The 18,110-nt window shown below is 34.8% G+C and overlaps 1 protein-coding gene across 12 annotated transcripts in view; it reads right to left on the bottom strand.

The window, feature by feature from the left end:
- USP25 (ubiquitin specific peptidase 25) overlaps window positions 1–18,110 on the bottom strand; it is a 139,582-nt gene that overhangs the window by 88,734 nt on the left and 32,738 nt on the right. For 6 of the 12 annotated variants that reach the window (XM_017539777.2, XM_017539755.2, XM_017539736.2 and 3 more), the window contains exons 3-4: window positions 17,809–17,953; window positions 5,433–5,556 (exon numbers count right to left, since the gene is read on the bottom strand). In XM_017539777.2, the coding sequence (XP_017395266.1) occupies window positions 5,433–5,556; window positions 17,809–17,953 (269 nt within the window). Of the gene's footprint in view, window positions 1–5,432; window positions 5,557–13,728; window positions 13,813–17,808; window positions 17,954–18,110 lie in introns of all 12 variants that reach the window. The other 6 variants (XM_017539766.2, XM_017539748.2, XM_017539728.2 and 3 more) reach the window with 2 other exon arrangements.

An 18,110-nucleotide genomic window follows, 5' to 3' on the forward strand; every position in this document is an offset into this window, starting at 1 on the left:
TTATAGCTTTTAGAATTGTGTGCCTTTGAGAGGATTCTGGGGGGCTGAATTTTATTGGGGATCTCTTTGCATTCCTAGATGTCCATAACTTGTCAAGACTTTCTCCCAAGAAGTGAAGAAAGACACAAACAACTTATTTAACCAAATGGGTAGTCTATGCCTTTCTTCTTCTTTCTCTGGAACTCCCATAATATGAACTGAGGTTTGCTTAATGGTTAGGAAGTCCTATTTCTTCATTCTGTTATTTTTTTTTTTCTTCCTCTGACTGTTTTATTTGAAAAGATCTGTCTTCACATTCAGAAATGCACTACTCAGCTTGTTCTGGTCTATTACTATGGGTCTCAATTATATTTATTTTTTAAATTTCATTCACTGAATTCCTCAAGCTCCAAGATTTCTGTTTGGCTCCTCCTGTAATAGCTATCTCTTTGTCCAATTTCTCCCTCAGTTCATGCACTGTTTTCTTAATTTCATTAAATTGTTGTATTCTCTTTCAACTCAAGAATTTAGAATTATCATTTTGAAATATTTTTCATGCATTTCATATTCTTTGGATTCTTTTACTGAAGATATATTGTGGTGCCAGGTTTGGACGCCAGGTTTGAGGGTGCCAGGTTTCCTTGCTTTTTCATGATTCTGTCTCTATGTTGGTATCTGCGCATCTAATGGACAACTGCTTTTTCCCATTTCAAAGAGTAGCTTTCATAGGCAGAGGTTTTTTCCTGTTGATGTGTCCTAGGGTACTGATTGGAAATGGTGTTCTGGCTTTGGTTCAGGGTGGACTCAGCAGTGTGGTCTCCATGCAGATTCTTCAGCTAGAATCCTCACCTGCAATGTCTGTGATTATCTTATCTGGTATGCAGGAGACCATGATTGTAATGGCATGGACTTTCTGGAGTTGGGGGCGCCAGACTGGTTTCTGGCCAGTCACATGCTGATGTAGCAGGCCAGAAGGTTGTAGGATAGTCTCTCATGAATGTCAGGGTTACTGCTGGGCTGTCAGGCCAGGGATAGATGCACGTGGGACTGAAGGCTGTGCATGACTGGTGATGTAGGGGTGGGCTGTGGATAGAGTGCCTCCAAGCCAGCTATGGGACTAAGGGCAGGCAATTGTGGCCCAGCAGCTGTGCAGAATCCTCCAACGGTAAGTACAGGCAGACAACCTCCGGGCCAGATGTTCAAGCTGGGAGCAAGTTCATGCAAGCCCACTGGCTGTATGCTATTCTCTCCCTTGGGACTGGGCCACCTTCAGGCCAGCTACTGAGCCAGGGACAAGTGTACACTAGCCTGGTGGCTGCATGGGGCTGCCCTGCCATGCAGGCCTACCTGCTTCCCTGGGTAATAGCGAGCCTTGTGGGTTTAGGTACAGTATCAGGGTCTCAGTAGTGCCTTTGAGCCCAGGCTCCAAGTAGCCACGATACTAGTACTAGAGGCACTTGTGTGAACTTTGTGGAATGAAAGCAATGCCTCTGGGATACAGGGTGGCTACTGGCCTCCAAGTCAGAATGCACTCCAGATATGGGCTTGGTTTCACAGTTGCACCATTCCTTAGCTGCTTGGGTCGCAGGGGTAAGGGGTGTCAAAGGGGTTCCTGCTCTGGGGAAATGCAGCCACATGTGCTTTTAGCAACTGTTTATGCTGGACCTGGGGCTGTTGAGGACTGGGGAACTCTCCTGTAGCAGTGACTGCTGGCATCCGTGGTGACGATGAGGTCTGATGATTCCCAGGTTACCTTCCTTCTATAAGAAGAGGAACCCCCTGGCTCTGATTTGATCCTGGCAGGGGAGATAGTATGGCAGAGGCAGGATGCTCTGCTCTCCTCTCTATGGAGCAATTCTTGACTCTATGCTCCATGGGGACTTTGCTGTTCCCCTGGTGCTCTCCAGTCCATTTCCTCAGTCACTCCAAACAAAATAAACTTACCTGTTGTTTTGATTCCTTTTTGTGAAGGGGATGAGTGCCAAGCAACTCTAGTCAGCCATCTGCTGACATCACTTCCCATCAGTCTTTTCAATTCTAGCCACTGTGATGTATGAGAGCTCTAATGTGTTCTTCGAGATGAAAAGAATAAAGCTTTTGATCATTTGCACCACCCAGATCACCACCACATCCACAATCATAATACCAAAAATGGAATCACATCCACAATTATGATACCCAAAATGGAATCATATAAAAAGTACAAATTAAGGAACTCTATGTTTCTAATACAGAGGCTACCACTGCTTATCAGACATGTGACTCCTATCAAAAGTTGACTTGTGTATCTTGCAGTAAGGGAGCTCACATTGCATGGGATGTGACTCCTGTGCCACATGGACAGACTGACAACACTGACCAGTTGATCCTTCTTCCTGAGGATATCAGTGGTACCTCACTGTTGCTGATACTTTTTCAAGTTACGCTATTGCTGTTCATCAGTCACTGATAGCCACAACCTTGTAGCCCTTAAAACTAATCGATTTCATATTTCTTACTTCTCCAGACCATCTATAATCTGACATAATGCACCTTCTATCATAAAAGCCACTCAAAATTGGGATGATGGTTATTCGATGGCCCTTCCATGCTCCTTAGCATCCACAAGTATCTGGTATATTGAGCACTGAAATCCTCCTCAAATATCAATTTTAAAAGATTTCTAAATCTGCCTCCCTCATCCACTCCTGTTTCATGCACCATCTTTAAGCAGTTCCCCTTCACAGCTGCTTCCTCAGTAATGATAAGGATTTTTTTAAAAAGGAGTTATACAGAACTACTTTAAAAATTCAGAAATCCACCCTGACTATTCCTGGACATGATCGTTCTTTCTTTCCCCAATGGCAACTCCAAGCTGAAGATAACAAGAAATAACTAGCTGAAACACAGAATAAAGAAAAAAGAGACTCTGTAGTCTACCATTTCTTCAAATAGTTGAAGGTGCATGTTCTTAGTAACAATTTTAACTAGAAAACTTAGCACTATCTTCTAATGAGGCACTTCAATGTTATTTTATGAGGCAAGGCATTTGCACAATAAATATGCCCTAGACAGACACCAGTCACAATGTAGTTTAGTAACAAATTTCAACTGTACAGACTCCACTTGTGTCCTGGCAATGATAATCAAGAGAAAATAAATACAGCCAATACTGACACTAAAAAGTATATTAAGAAATACTTTCAAAACGTTCTTCTTAAGAAATTTCAACCATGAAATTTAGAAATGCCTAAACACAGGATTCTAAGATGTAAAAAGATAGGCTTTGTGTCATCTAATACATATAAGGCGGTATTCTAAATGTGTAACTTCACATTAAATTATGTCTTCTAAAATATAATAAGCAAATAATTTTGGAATTTTATTTGCAAAAATTTTCCCTATATGAACTTCAGTAATGAAGGAGGAGTTAATTTACTTTGAGGCATAATACATAAATGTCTTCCTTTAAAATGCATCATTTGCTCTTTTGAATTTAGAGTTCTACACCTTAATAAACCCATAAGAGCAAATGTATCTCTGATAATGTTTACCTAGAACTCTCCACATCCTCTTTTTCTAACACAACATGATTTACATACATGTTTATTCAATGCATATTTCGCATTGAACACTCCTTTGTTCATTGTGGGTTATTGAATTTACACATAATTAAAATGGCTCTTCTACTTCTAGAGAGTATAATTTTATGGCAAGTTACACTATGACAAATCTCTATGTCATCTACAATATTTACTGTTTACTATTTTTAAATTATATTAAAATGCAAAAGACCTAGAATGAAAAAAAAGAAAGCATTATCCGAAGATATTTTCTTTTGCCAATTTGGATAAAAACAACTATCCTAAACAATACATAACATATACATTGAGCTGAATATCAAATTAGGAACAGCCTTCATCCCTTTTTATTTTACTTTTATTATATAATTAGTACATGTTGTTTTAATTAGAAAACAATCAAACTATTGATACTGGGATATAAGCTCACAGACATTTTATATTCATATGCTCATATAAAAAACATAATTTTTAAAATAATATTTGTATCAAGTATACATTCTTTTTATAACCCTTTTCACATAAATCATGCCCCTTACATATGAAATCCAATTCACATGTTTTGTATTTAAAATATTTATCAAAGTTTAAGTACTGTCAAGTTTTATAATTATTCAAGATAATGATGCATTGCAATACATGTTTTAAAAAGGAAAAGCCCAATTCATATAATTTCTCAAATACTTCAAAAAATAAACCTAACTTTTTATTTTATTTTTTTTTGGTTTTCATTTAAAATTCCTAGCAACAAATATTAGCCACAACTAATGAGGGGAACAGCAGATTTTAATTAAGTCTTTACATGATATAATGTCTTACAAAGTAGTTTCCAAAGTAACATTGAGACACATTAACAGTCTCACTAAGACAAAAAAAATTATGTGCATTTGCTAAACAGCATTTTGAAACATTTCCTATCATACAGAAATCTCTGATTATTTGAAAAGAAATATCCTATTGATATTGTGCCAGGAGAAATACCTGAGAAATCTGGTACATTCTGCTACCAAAGAACTATGTTACAGGGAAAAAAAATATAGTCATAAGATAAATTTGAGTTGTATACCTTTAGAAAAAGCATTTGACCTCTTACAAGCTAAATTTCTTCTTTAGTAACAGAGTTACCACTGCCTTCAAATAGTTGTTTAGAGGATTACAGTTAGTTATAATGTAATGGCTTTTTAAAACCAACATTTTTTAGAGCTATTATAAAAATCAAAGGTGTATATTTAGTCCTTAGATGAATCAAACTGTTTCAAATTAAAACATTTTGGTTATTAAATAAAAAACTGCATTCTAGCACACATCCTGGAGCCCTGCCCATTTCTTTGAAAAATATATATAAGCATATGACCATACTATAGATCAGATGTCTGCAAAGCACAGCCAAGGGGACAAATCCAACTGGCTGCCTGTCTTTGTAAATCAAGATTTATTAGGACACAGCCAAGCTCGTTATATTATGTATTAGCTATGGCTACTTTTGCATTACAACACCAGAGCTGAATAGCTATAACAGAAACCCTATAGCCAATAAAGCCAAAAGTATTTACTATTAGCACTTTACAAAAAAAGGATGCTGACCCTTGCTATAAGTTGTTGTAAATTGGACAGCGTATCCAAAAGAGACTAGGAGAAGGAAAAAAATGAAAGAAATATTAAAATATGCACCTAAATGTAATCCCTCATCACACCAACCCAAAATCTTAAAAAATCTAAATCCAATTGCAATCAAAACTAAATATGAAGCTTTTGGTTACATAAAATGTAAAAATACACAAGAATACTACTAATTTAGAGTAACAAAGTATATCTTATTACCTCTTAAAATTAATTCAAGCCAATTCTATTTTAAAAGTACTTATATCTGCTGTATACAAATTATGTTTTTACCTGCTAATGGCTTGTTCCTCATCAGTTATTCCAGTCTCCCTGAATGCCCTGTTTGATTCGGCCAAACTCAAGGCAATTGCTCTCTGAAGATCATCTTTATCATCTCCAGTGAGATCAATCACATCTGAAAAGCAAAACTATCTTTCTCAAAATTAAAAGTAAAACAAAATGAAAGGTAATTCTTATTATGGAGATTTTACACCCAATAAACTCTTTAAACCAGTCAGTATCAACTAATTTTATATTTCTAAAAGCCTATCTAAAAATAAATGGAAACACATTTTTAACTGGTTATACTCGGTAACTCAATGTTCTTTTCAATAAAATATACCTAAAGCAGTAAGTAGAAATATATTTCACTGCAAAAGAATCTGTGTATTTACTGTGAGGTCTCTTATTAAAAGCTAATAAGCAGAAAGACTGCTGAGAACATTTATCAACAAAAGTTGAAATCAATGCAATTAAACATTTACATTTCTGCTTTCTGAGGTTAACCCAATCACATACACATTACATTCTGTCTCTACTACTACTGTCTAGACATTATCAAATTATAATAATTAACAATGAGCCCTCAAAAATCGATGTTTCAGAAACTGACCACAGATGTATACATTTTTTAAATTCTGGAAGAATGTGCCAAACTATTAACAGTGGTTAACCCTGAGGAAAGGAGTTATAGGAGGAGGAAGTATAAGGATCTTTCACTTTCTATTTAAACACGTCTATACATCTGAATTATTTAATAAGCATGCAATCCTTTTAATTTAAAACAAGATTCTCACTTCACAAAAATGAAGATACAACTGAATGAAACTAGCCCTCTCCTAAAAAAAGATAATAGCCTTGATGCTATGAGTCTTAATTCTTTTTCCCAAAGAATAAAGGTTACAATACCGCCTTCAAAAAGACTTTTAATCCAATTTCCCAAAATACATTGGCAAATTTCCTTAACCCAGAAGATGCCAATGATAAATATTCCCATTATCATTTAAACAACGATAGAACCACAGTATATTGTTAAGTAGGGAAGTGGTAACAGGTTATAAAACAATATGATCAGAAAGAGAAACTATCTGTTATTATCTTTGCATGGTTGGGATTATGCTTATTTGTATTTTGGACATGTTTTGCCTTCATTTTACTTATGTGTAATTTAAATTTTCTTTATTTTTTAAATACAAGGTTTCTAAAAGCCTATCACCCAGGCTGGAGGGCAGTGTCATGATCATAGCTCACCGCAATCTCAAACTCCTGAGCTCCAGTGATCCTCCGGCCCTAACCTCCAGAGTAGCTAGGACTACAGGCATGCACCACTTGGCTGATTTTCTTTTTAATCTTTTATAAATAGAAGGTTTTGCTTGTTGCCCAGGCTGGTGTATTTTAGACATGTTAAAAATATTTTCTTTTGTAATCATACAATTTTAGAAGAGGAAAAAAAAAAAAACAGGATAGAGGATGGAAGATAAGGTGTCTTTATTTTACCATCTGGCTAAACAGTTTTATATAGATGCCAGAAAACCATATTATATATTTAATGAAAAAAAGTAATGTATATTGATGGTTTCCAGAGTCTACTTCTATTTTTATCCACACGTCCTCCAAACAGTAGCCTGTAAGATTTAAAATATTAAAAAGAATAGCTGATCATGGAAGGAAGTGGTGGTGTATTTTACAATGTCTTTAGAGAGTATAATAAAATCCCACAAAAATGTATGAAGTAGGGCCCCAAAAAAATTCAAGCAAGTAAAATGTGAAAGATTTATATAGCACAGAAATCGAAACGGTCAATCACTTTACAGACAACAGCAGGCCAAAGGTTTTAAGTATGGCTACAAAATCCAAGTCCACTCAGACTACAGGAAAAGAGGAGTGTAACCTGGAACTGGACAGTTGAGCGTAAATATTGATGAAGCAGCAGCAAGGACTAAAAAGGTATAAGATGTCTCATAAAAGTGAAAGCTATCTCAGTTATTAAAATGGCCAAAACTTAGATAAGACAGGATAATGAAAAGCAAAAGCAATTTGAAAATCACAGAGAAGGAGAAAAACAGGTTTTAGATATGTGACTGGCAGTCAGATTCCATTATCTCATTCTAAGTTTCCTTTCTTCAACTATAGTAACTAAACAGTTCTTTTAAAAAACAAACAAACAAAAACTATCTTCTTTATTCCCTGGCAGTTAGGGTTTTGGATGAAATTTAGGCTACATCCATTAGGATGCACTAACATGAGATTTGGAAGGCAGAAGGTGGGGGGCATCTGCTGCCTTTGGCTGTTTTCTCTAATGTTCTTGAAAAGATTTAAGTTGTTCCACAGCAGTATTCCAGGCTCCAATTTCCAGCTTTAGGAATGTCAAGAGATGGAACAGAAGTGGCAACTAGACTTTGCATTCCAATATCTAGATAGAGCTCACTGGCAATTACCTAATCCTGGCTTCCTGTTTCCTGGGCTGCAACTATGAAGTATGTTCTTGAACTCAGCAGTCCTAGAGGCAGCTTTCCTAATTGTGACAGAAGTAGCAGCTTCCCTGACCGGGCACTCCTGCTGTGATGTAGGAGTCATTTCACAAGGCTGAGCTAGAACTTTCCTCCAGACCTTCCAGTGATTCTTCAAAGAACCTAATCCCTTGTATTAAATTCCTTATTTGAAAACATCTAGAATGTTTACTGTACCATGACAAGTAAAACATATGGGCTACAGCTGAAACTAATTTAAAAGTAGCAACCACTTACAGCTTTTCCTAATTTATCAATTGTAATTCAAGCAACAAAAAGCAAAGGAACAAGATGGGTTCCCCTCCTCCAACCTATTTTATAAATAAGATAACTGAAGTTCTGAGAAATGAGGCACATCTTAAGAAGACAGAATGGTACATAGGCTTCAAAATTTAATTCTAACTCTTAAATCCAAAGTGGTCTTTCTGCCTTCCTAGCAGTTCTTCAAATATAATCCATTGATCCTTGGGGTCTCCAGGGCCCCTCTGAAAAAAGAGAGGAAGGTCCTTAAATTAAAAATGTAATAATACTCAGATATTGTCTGTCTTTTGTACCGTAGTCACATTTGCACCAATGATGCAAAACAATAGTGAATAAAACTGCTGCATCTTTGCACAAATCAAGGCAGCAGCACCAAGTTATGTGATTCACCGTATTAGCCACAAATACGCGCACTCACTGTTTTAAATTAAGGGGCCAAGCCAGTTTCTTTTACAATTACGTTCTTGAAGAAAAGACTAAACCTAATTTTATTAAATCTCAAACCTTGCTTTGTGTTTAATTCTAACATAAGAAGTACTTCTGCCCTATATCCAGAAAATACACTAGTGCATTGCTAAAGAAAATACACTACTGCAAAATGAGTTATAAGCTATACTGATTTTTTCATGGAATGTGATTTTTATTTAAAAGAACAAACTACAAACTAGAATTATTCTGACTCTGGAATTTAGCAGATGTTGTCTTAAAAAAAAGTGAGCCTGTCGCTTTAAGAAAAACAAATGTATTTGTTGACAATGATTAATATAGAATTTTCAAGCAAAAATCTAAACTTTGAAAACTTGTTTCTATCACCGTGAGCTTGGTATCTTCTCAATACTTAAAGGCTTGTCTATGAGTGGTGAGAGTAACAAATGCAACTTTTTCTTATAGTAGATATTCTTCAAGCATTTAAAAAGAAGTATCTTCAAATTACCAATGCAGTGTTACAAAATCATGCATGACTAAAAGATCCATTCAAGAAGCAGGAAACATTAATGGATTTTAATGCAACATAATATGAAAAGGTCATTGATACCACCAGAGAATAATGATGTGATTTTGAATTCCACATTGCAACGAATTTTTATGAAATTACCATTTGTTAAGTTTGGGTATCGCACTAAAAGGAATATCCATTATTGGCCAGGTGCGTTAGCTGTTGCCTGTAATCCCAGCACTTTGGGAGGCCAAGGCAGGAGGATCCCAAGGTTGGAATTCGAGATTGACCAGCCTGGCCAACATGGTGAAACCCCTTCTCCACTAAAAATACAAAAAATTAGCCAGGCGTGGTAGCACCTGTAGTCCCAGCTACTAACGAGGCTGAGGCAGAAGAATTGCTTAAAGCCAGGAGGTAGAGGTTGCAGTGAGCCAAGATCATGTCGCTGCACTCCAGCCTGGGTGGCAGAGACTCTGTCCCCAAAAAAAAAAGAATATCCATTATAATCTGATTGATCAGTTAAAATACTCCTCCCTCTTCTAAATTATTTGTGTTAAGCTAGATTTTCTTCACAAACGTCAACCAAAACAACTTAGTACAATAGAATGCAAACCTTCAGAGGCACATTGGAGATGCTAGCTCTCCTCTAACATGACAGACATTCAAGACTTGCAACGATATAAAGCAATGTACTCTTCTCACCATTTTGTTTCAGAAAATGTATTTTTCATAAAATGTTATTTATGTAAACATAACAGATTGATATTTTAATATGAATAGACTAAGCTTTTCTCAGTTTTAATTTCTAATATAGATTACTTTACGTACACAAAAGCTCTGAGGTCCTCAATAATTTTTCTGAGTGTAAAGGGGTACTGAGAGCAAAATTAACAAGAATCACCATCTACTTCATGTTCTTAGACATAAATGTTTTTTATGAAACAAATCATATTTGAAAATGGTTTTGTTTTTTACAATGCAGTTTTAAAATTTTTGAAGAAACGGCAAAAGAAAAAGATCAGGAGATTGTATGTATACAATGACTATTTCTTCCCTCATTCTCTAGGAGAAAAAAAAAAATCAGAAGACCTGATTACATGATTTCTGCATGGCAATAATCATTATGACAAAGCCTGAGTGTAGCAGCAGTAGTAGCGGCTCTCTTTAAATAGAATATTCACTCTCCATTTTGCCCCCACCCCCACCTTGGCCAGCCACACACATTCATATTACCTTCCTTGCCCTTGAATCCTTATATCTTGTACCTTACACGGGTGTAACAGGTACATTCTGCTTGTGGCAGAATGGCCACACTAAATGGCTCAAGCTACTCCAGCCTCTCCTAGCATCTCCAATAGCTGAGGGGTTCAGAATATAGGCACAACTGTACCCTAGCTGGGAATTTAAGCCTCCAATCCCTGGTATAGAGGAAAAGTAATCTTTAATGCTGGAAAAGTTTGTTGAGACCAGAGACTAACAGTCTTTACCTGAAAAGCTTGGACTTTTTCCTTTAAGCAATGGAGGAGGTTTATTTATTATTTTAATTTCATTGTAAATGTAACAGTTTTCTCCATGATCTTCCTATTACTCCATAAAGCTACTTCTTTTCACAGGGTATTTTCTAACATGACAATCCTGAAAAATAGCTCAATCCTGAAAGATACTTCATACACAGTCTTCACATGCAATCCTGAAAGACACCTCACATATCAAAAGAAATCCTGAAAGATACCTCACACACCAAATTCATATGATTTTTAAGACCAAATATTAAAAAAGTAAAATGTTATTACAACAGAGTAGTTAAATCCAATGTCTTCTTCTTCTGGACTTAGTGGAATAAATTTGTTTAAAACAGGCAATGAATTCTCAATTTTGTAATAAAAACTAGCGCTCAGATAGTCTCATATGCTTACAAGAAATAGAGAATAAGCTTGGCTGTAAACAACTTCTAACTGGTAAAAAGTAAGTTATAAAAAGTTAGTCTTTGTGTAAAACTTTGATCTCAATGCCAGAGCATTATTAATATTCTCTTATCTGTGTCAAGGCAAGACCTTGGTAAAACACTAAAAACATTCTTTTTAACTATCCCTTCCTCTAGCATTAGCATGAACACAATTCAGTAGCACACACATGGGAAGAGTTAGCTGGGTACCACTGTATAAAATCACATATTACAAATGCAGCTAAGCAGCAATCTACATTTTTAAGAAAGTCCAAAATAAAACACTTTTCCTGTAAAGTCAGAAATACACACCAAAACATAACACTCATCCTACTAAATCTTTCACTTTCAATAAAATACCATTTGAGTAAAACCACCAACTACCAAACATTTCTCTGCTAACTCCAAAATACATGCCACTCATCGACTTATCAATGAATTAAGACTTCAAACATAATATATGCATTGTTCATAACTCATAATTCACTTTCCCATGAAAATACATTAAATGGGAATGTGAATTATGTAAGTGAATCTTATTTGAACCTGAGGCTTCTAAGTAAGCTGACAAAAGCCTAGTTGGCCCATTATCCAGTTAAACTATTACATATGTAAAGATTATGAATTCAAAGAAAAATATCTACACAGGCTAAACCTAGGGGAAATACTTTTTTTAAAAAATCCAAGTTCATATTTATGGTCAGCAAAGATATCTAAGTAAGAGAGTGACATAAGCAGAAAAAAACTGTTTGACAGTGAGGAGTTTGAGAAGAGTTGAAATAAGAGTATGTAGCAGGAACAGAGCAACTGAAGGGAAAAATCTACATACCAAAACTGACAGATCTACAAACCAAATGGTTGTTTTGGGAGACTGGTAGAAGAGCTATTTTTAAAAAAAACCAAACAAACAAAAAACCCAGACCACCAGAAGAATGGAAATACCCTTAAGAAAGAAAGGCAAATATGAACATCAGGATGTGCAGCAAGAGATCAGAAACTACAATACTGCCATTCTTACCCTCACTCACTCAGCTTCAACAAGGCTGTGTCCTCACTACTCATCTCAAGGGCCAACACACTGCTTCATCAGGCCCTGGCCTGGATGCACAGCTTTCAGAGAGCCACAGAGTTCATGCTCACACTTCACTCAGGTATCTGTACAACTGTGAGCTCTTCCACACTACCTAAAATCACGTATTATCCTATGCCAAGCCGACAAGCACACCCCCATCATCTTTTTTGTCTATGCCCAGGTCCACTGTTCGTCATGAACTGCTTATTACTATCTGACACTGTTTATTGTATACTGTCTGTCTTCCCTCTATGTAAACAAAGACTCTGCATGATTGAGAGTACTTGACACATATTACACAATCAATAAATATTTGTTAAAGAAATAAAGATTAATACCTAGACTACAGAATACAGATAAAAATTAGTGAGTCATCTTCCTAATTAGAAGATGAGAACATATTCTTTATCCAAAATTTTCTCTAGTAAGTGAAAGAGTAAACAGCACAGTAAGGAATCAGGTTGAAACAATTGTTAAAAGCCAGAAGACATAAACAAAGTAAATTGTTTCCCACTCCACTCCCCCATTCTCCCTTGCTCTCAGCTTCCTTCAGATGTTCCTATTTTTCCAATTTTCTCACTGTTAAATTCAGATTCTCTAACAGAGTGTCGTAAATTAGAACTTTCTCTTATGGAAATATACCATTTATTTGCACTGATAACATGGTAGCCACCAGAACTGCGCATTTAAAGTGCAACTAAGAAACAAAATTTCAATATTATTTCATTTTAATTGCCACGTGTGACTAGTGGCAGCTGTATCAAACAGCTCAGCTTTAAATGGTCTAGTTCTGTTTTTAATAATAGCTGCTAAAATCATAGCGGCAGCATTGGCAAGTAAGGAAAATAAGTAGTAAGGGACTCATTCCAGAGTTTTGTCATTAATTCTACTACTTTTTCCATTTTGGTTGTGAAAAAAAGTAAAATTAATATCCCATATTAGTCAACAAAAGTGCAAAGATCCATAGCTATCATTCTAACCCAAAACTAAGGAAATTCATCGTTATATGAATCATTCTATAGTTCACATCTAATGAAATGCATCTAATCAATCTGAAGCACCTAATTGCACCTATCAGTTGGAACTAATTTTCACACCATTTAGCATCTCATTTTTTAAGCTTCATCTTGACTTTTTGTGAGCTGTCAAAATAGTTTTATGTATCAGAAATGCCTAGGGCAAAAGAGATTCAAGTTTTATTGCATTATTTTTTTTTTCTAAACGAAGTTACTTGGGCCATGGGGAAAGTATCAATGTTCAATTAATAAAATTCTAAACTGTTTAGCTTAAGTGAATTACCAATAAGTATAAAAGCACATTCAGAAGTGGATCTATTTATCACAGTTTAAACCACTATTAATGTGGTCATGCAAGGTGGACATAACTAGAATTCTAGAACAGAACCTCAAAAAATTTTTTCCTTTCTATGCAATCTTTACAAATAATTCAAGGTGCTTTAGAAAAAAGAAACACGGATTATAAATTTTTGAAGTCTTACCACCTAACACTCATTCCAAATCTTACACCAGTTTCTCTAAAACTTAAGTCAATATGAGGCATTACTTTCTGTTAAAATTACCTACCCAAATCCCTCTTATCTTTGGATCCATATTTTGATTGCCCAACTGTAGCACATCTTGTTCTGGGAAGCATATACTGTTTTTTTCCTGTTTTAAAAAAGTTCAAAAGAATTTAATGGTCTTGAAATAAAGAGTATTTCTATTAGGTTTCAAATTGGGCAAAAGCCCTGTATGGTCATGTCTATGACAGAGTTTGCCATGACACAAAAACTTGGCGGAATCTCTCCTCTGCCTATTAATCAGACCTATAATGCTCAATACCTGGCATTGTGTTCTAGTCTCATTTTCATTTGTGTTTTTGACAACAAAACTGCAAAACAATTTTTATCTCAATTTAAGCCAGGGACAAGAGGCACTCATTTGATAAACCATAATATTCTATCTAGACAGGAGATGCAAGTAATAAAAAGTTAACTAGAATTATTGCTTATTATAGTACAAATGATTTGGGCTTTTTCCCAGAATTCAATAGAATTACAGTATGGAATGTAATGAAGCAATACAAAGACATCAGGCATATGACTTCTAAACTCTTTATTATGCAGAGCACAAGTTTTCCTTGATATGTCTCTTTTTTCTCTTAAAAGTGAAAGGTAAAAATACACCCAAAAGGCATATAATTGTCCTACTAACTATTGAAAATATATTTACTTCTTCAATATTAAAGGAAGGCTCACAAATGTGTTTTTCAAATCAAGTGACATACTTTAGCCTCTGACATACCAGGCATGCATAAACAAAAATTTCTCCATACGCCCCAAAGATAACTTCCATGTGATATCAGTTTAAAAACTAAATTTTTCTAGTCAGGAAAAAAAAAAAAAAAAGTGTCATTCCTTCTGAAAGAAACAGTCCATTGTAAACAGTGATATTCTAGCTAGTACCAACAAAGGGGTATAAAGTACTTGGTATCAGAGATTTTATTTCGGAAGACAGATGTTTTGTCAGCACTGCAACCAACAGATGATACACTTAAAGTTAGCATGACTTTGCTTATGCTTGAACCCTGGTTTTAAGAGATTTTATACCTAAAAAAGAAGAATGGAAATAATTGAAAATAAAAATCCCTGCCATATTTGAAAAAATTAAGTGAAACTGTGGTCAACTTTTTATTGTTTTATTTATTTATTTATTTATTTATTTATTTATTTATTTATTTATTTATTTATTTATGTGTTTTGGAGGGAGGATGGAGTTCTCGTTCTGTTGCCCAGGCTGGAGTGCAGTGGCATGATTGTGGCTCACTGCAACCTCCACCTCCCTGGTTCAAGCAATTCCCCTGCCTCAACCTCCCAAGTAGCTGGGATTACAGGTGCACGCCACCATACCTGGATAATTTTTTTTTGTATTTTTAGTAGAGATAGGGTTTCACCATGTTGACCAAGATAGTCTCGAACTCCTGACCCCAAGCAATCCGCCTGCCTCGGCCTTCCAAAGTGCTGGAATTACAAGCATGAGCCAACATGCCTGCCTGTGGTCAACTTTTAAGTAACAACGTATTTCATAAAAAATGGACAAAGTGCTCAAAAGGGTTTTTATATCTATAACAATCCCTTGAAAACTCTCACATTCTGATCTGTTCTTTATTTCTACAGCACTTAGGTAGTTTTTTTTTTTTTTTTCTTTTTCCCCAATAGAGGCCTGCATTTGAATATATATCCATTTATAATTATTTTCTCTTTCTGTCCCACATGTAAGTTTTACCACACCTTCCAAGAATTAAAAACACACAACTTCATTTCTTCTCAACAGTAACTGCACAGTCATTTTTAAAGAGTATTTTTTTAGTACCTGCTGAAATGCATGACATCTTCTCACTTTTTCAGTTTTAAACCATGTAACACTGTACTACTGCACTACTGGCACAAATGATTAATGGAAAAGTATTACTGTTATTCCATCATCTAATTTTTCTCCAGTTTGATACTACTATAATGAAATCACCACATTAAATTCCTACAACAGTTTGCTGTCAATAATCTCAAACCAACTTTATGGACGCACTATCCCAATTAGCATCCTGGTTAGAAGGAAAGCACTTAACACATATTATGTATTATATATTTTATGGATAAAGAAACCACAACAGCAAGCAAGTTACTCAATATGACAATCAGTTGAGATGACATCAGAAACTTCATTTCTCGACCTTCTATTCCAAGTGGAAAATAAAATTACTTCGTGAATATTTGTCAAGAGATCCACAAACAAACAAAAAAGCTTTAATTATCAACAAACGCGACACTGAAATTATCAACAAATGCCTTCTGACATTAGGTTGCCTTCTCCCTAAGGGACCCTATTCAATTTTTTTTTTTTTTTTTTTTTGTCCTCCATAACATTTTCACTATTTCCTATCTAAAATCTTAAACAGCCTTATGCAATATTTTCTCACTTTGCACAGCAAATATCTTTTGTGTATGACACATATAATCTTAATTTTCCCCTTTTCTATACATATACGTCATGTCACCAAGTATACCACCTATATTAAGCGTTCACAACAACAATGATATCTGTTTAGTCAATTTACTGTTTGCATCACTTAAACCAGGAGCCTTTTAGCAAAAATTATCCTTTTCCTTTTTATCACCTATCTAGTTTCTTTTTACCCTCGAGTCTTAGAACTTTGAAAGATCTGAAATATTATTCTTACTAATTTTTCTGATATTTATACCACTTCTCTTTCAACTTTTTGCAAAAAAACTTCTCAACTTCATTATCTTTCAAAGAGCTTTACTGCACATATTATCAAAAATAACTCAATGAACATTTTTTGAGCACCACTAATGTTCAAGCAAATAATTCCAAAATAACAGAGTATTCATTAAGACAGAAGCATGTCCTGGATGCTGGAAAAGCACGTGGTCTTAGCTAGAGGCCAGGAAAAGCATTCTCCAGCAAGCAGCTCTTTAGCTAAATATTTCAATACCAGAATATATTAGGCTAAGGAGGAAAAGGCCAGAGTGCATTCAAACAGAAGGAACAGCACAGGTAAAGACAGAGAAATTAAATAGCAGTGAGTACATGAGAACTTCAAGCCATTCTGTATTATTATAGTATTGAATGACAGGAGAAAAACAGTGAAAAATGAGGCTAAAAATGTGGAAGGGGTCCAATTCACAGTTTGCCTTGAACTTAAACGTTAAACGGGTCTGTCATATGTATGCAACAAAAATTATCCCATCACCTATTAACTGAGATAGGAATAGTCTAGTTTCCTCTGACACAAATGATTTGGGCTGTGTATCCTGAAAACTAGAAATTAAAATATTTTATCAATAAGCATTAATAAATCTCTATGTAAATGAGCTCTTTTCAGGTTGCTTCCTAACTTTGAGAATGTCTATAAACAAAATAAGAAATTCTCTCCAAATATGTTAATAATCAAACTTTGCAAATCCATAATGTATAAAAATAACTATTTTTTATGTAGCACAATTATTAATCTATGACAGTAACTGAACATATTTTGAAAAACTGTGCACTACACAAGTTTAAAGTATTCATATTATGAAGAAAAATTTAAGTCCCACATACAATCTTTCACATGTATGTATTTGTGTGTATCTCCAAAAGAATGCTTTTCCCTAGTTTTCTTTTTTGGGATGAAAGGCAATTTTGTTACACAATAATAAACTTCTTCACCAAAGCTTTATTTGAAAGCAGGGGGAAAGGGAAGGAAAATTTTATTAAATGGTAAACCTATCAGTAATTAGAAATAATATTTTAACTTCAAAAGTAATACTAAAACCTCTACCAATACTAAAAAACTACAAAATAACTGTCCCCGTTAAAAATTCTAGTTCTTCCTTTTATGAATATATCTGCAGCTATTCCATATTTCAAAACAATAAATACTATATGAAATGCTCCATGAAAAAACTATATAACTTAGATAAAATCTTTTCCTTATAATCTGATAAAGATAATATATGCTCCTTTCAATTATACTAAAAAGAACTAAGGTTAATAGAGTTCTTTTTTGGTTCTTTACCTTTGGTTAAGCAAATAATATATTACACCAAGGAAAATTTGTCAGTATATTTCCTTTAAAATAATAAGAAAGGAAAGAAAACTTACTTGTATCTGCTTGGCTTCCCACACTTATGTATCTATCATTGCCAGGAAGTGCTGTTTGGTAGTAAGTTGTCTCCTCCTGCTGAGGGGTCTTAGCATTCTTCGCAGTAAGGAAAGCCACCGCTAATTCCAAGTTTCCATTACTATCCTTCAAAAATCAAGAAAGGAATACCAAATGTTTTGAAATAATTTTATACATTCACAAAAAATTTATACAATATTCTCCATAACTAATACTCTAGAACAAATCTGCTTTAGATTTGAAAATAATCTATATATGATTCTAATTTTATAGTGTAAATGCA

Source organism: Cebus imitator, unplaced genomic scaffold, assembly GCF_001604975.1.
Source record: "Cebus imitator isolate Cc_AM_T3 unplaced genomic scaffold, Cebus_imitator-1.0 Scaffold7, whole genome shotgun sequence".
NCBI lineage: Eukaryota > Metazoa > Chordata > Mammalia > Primates > Cebidae > Cebus > Cebus imitator.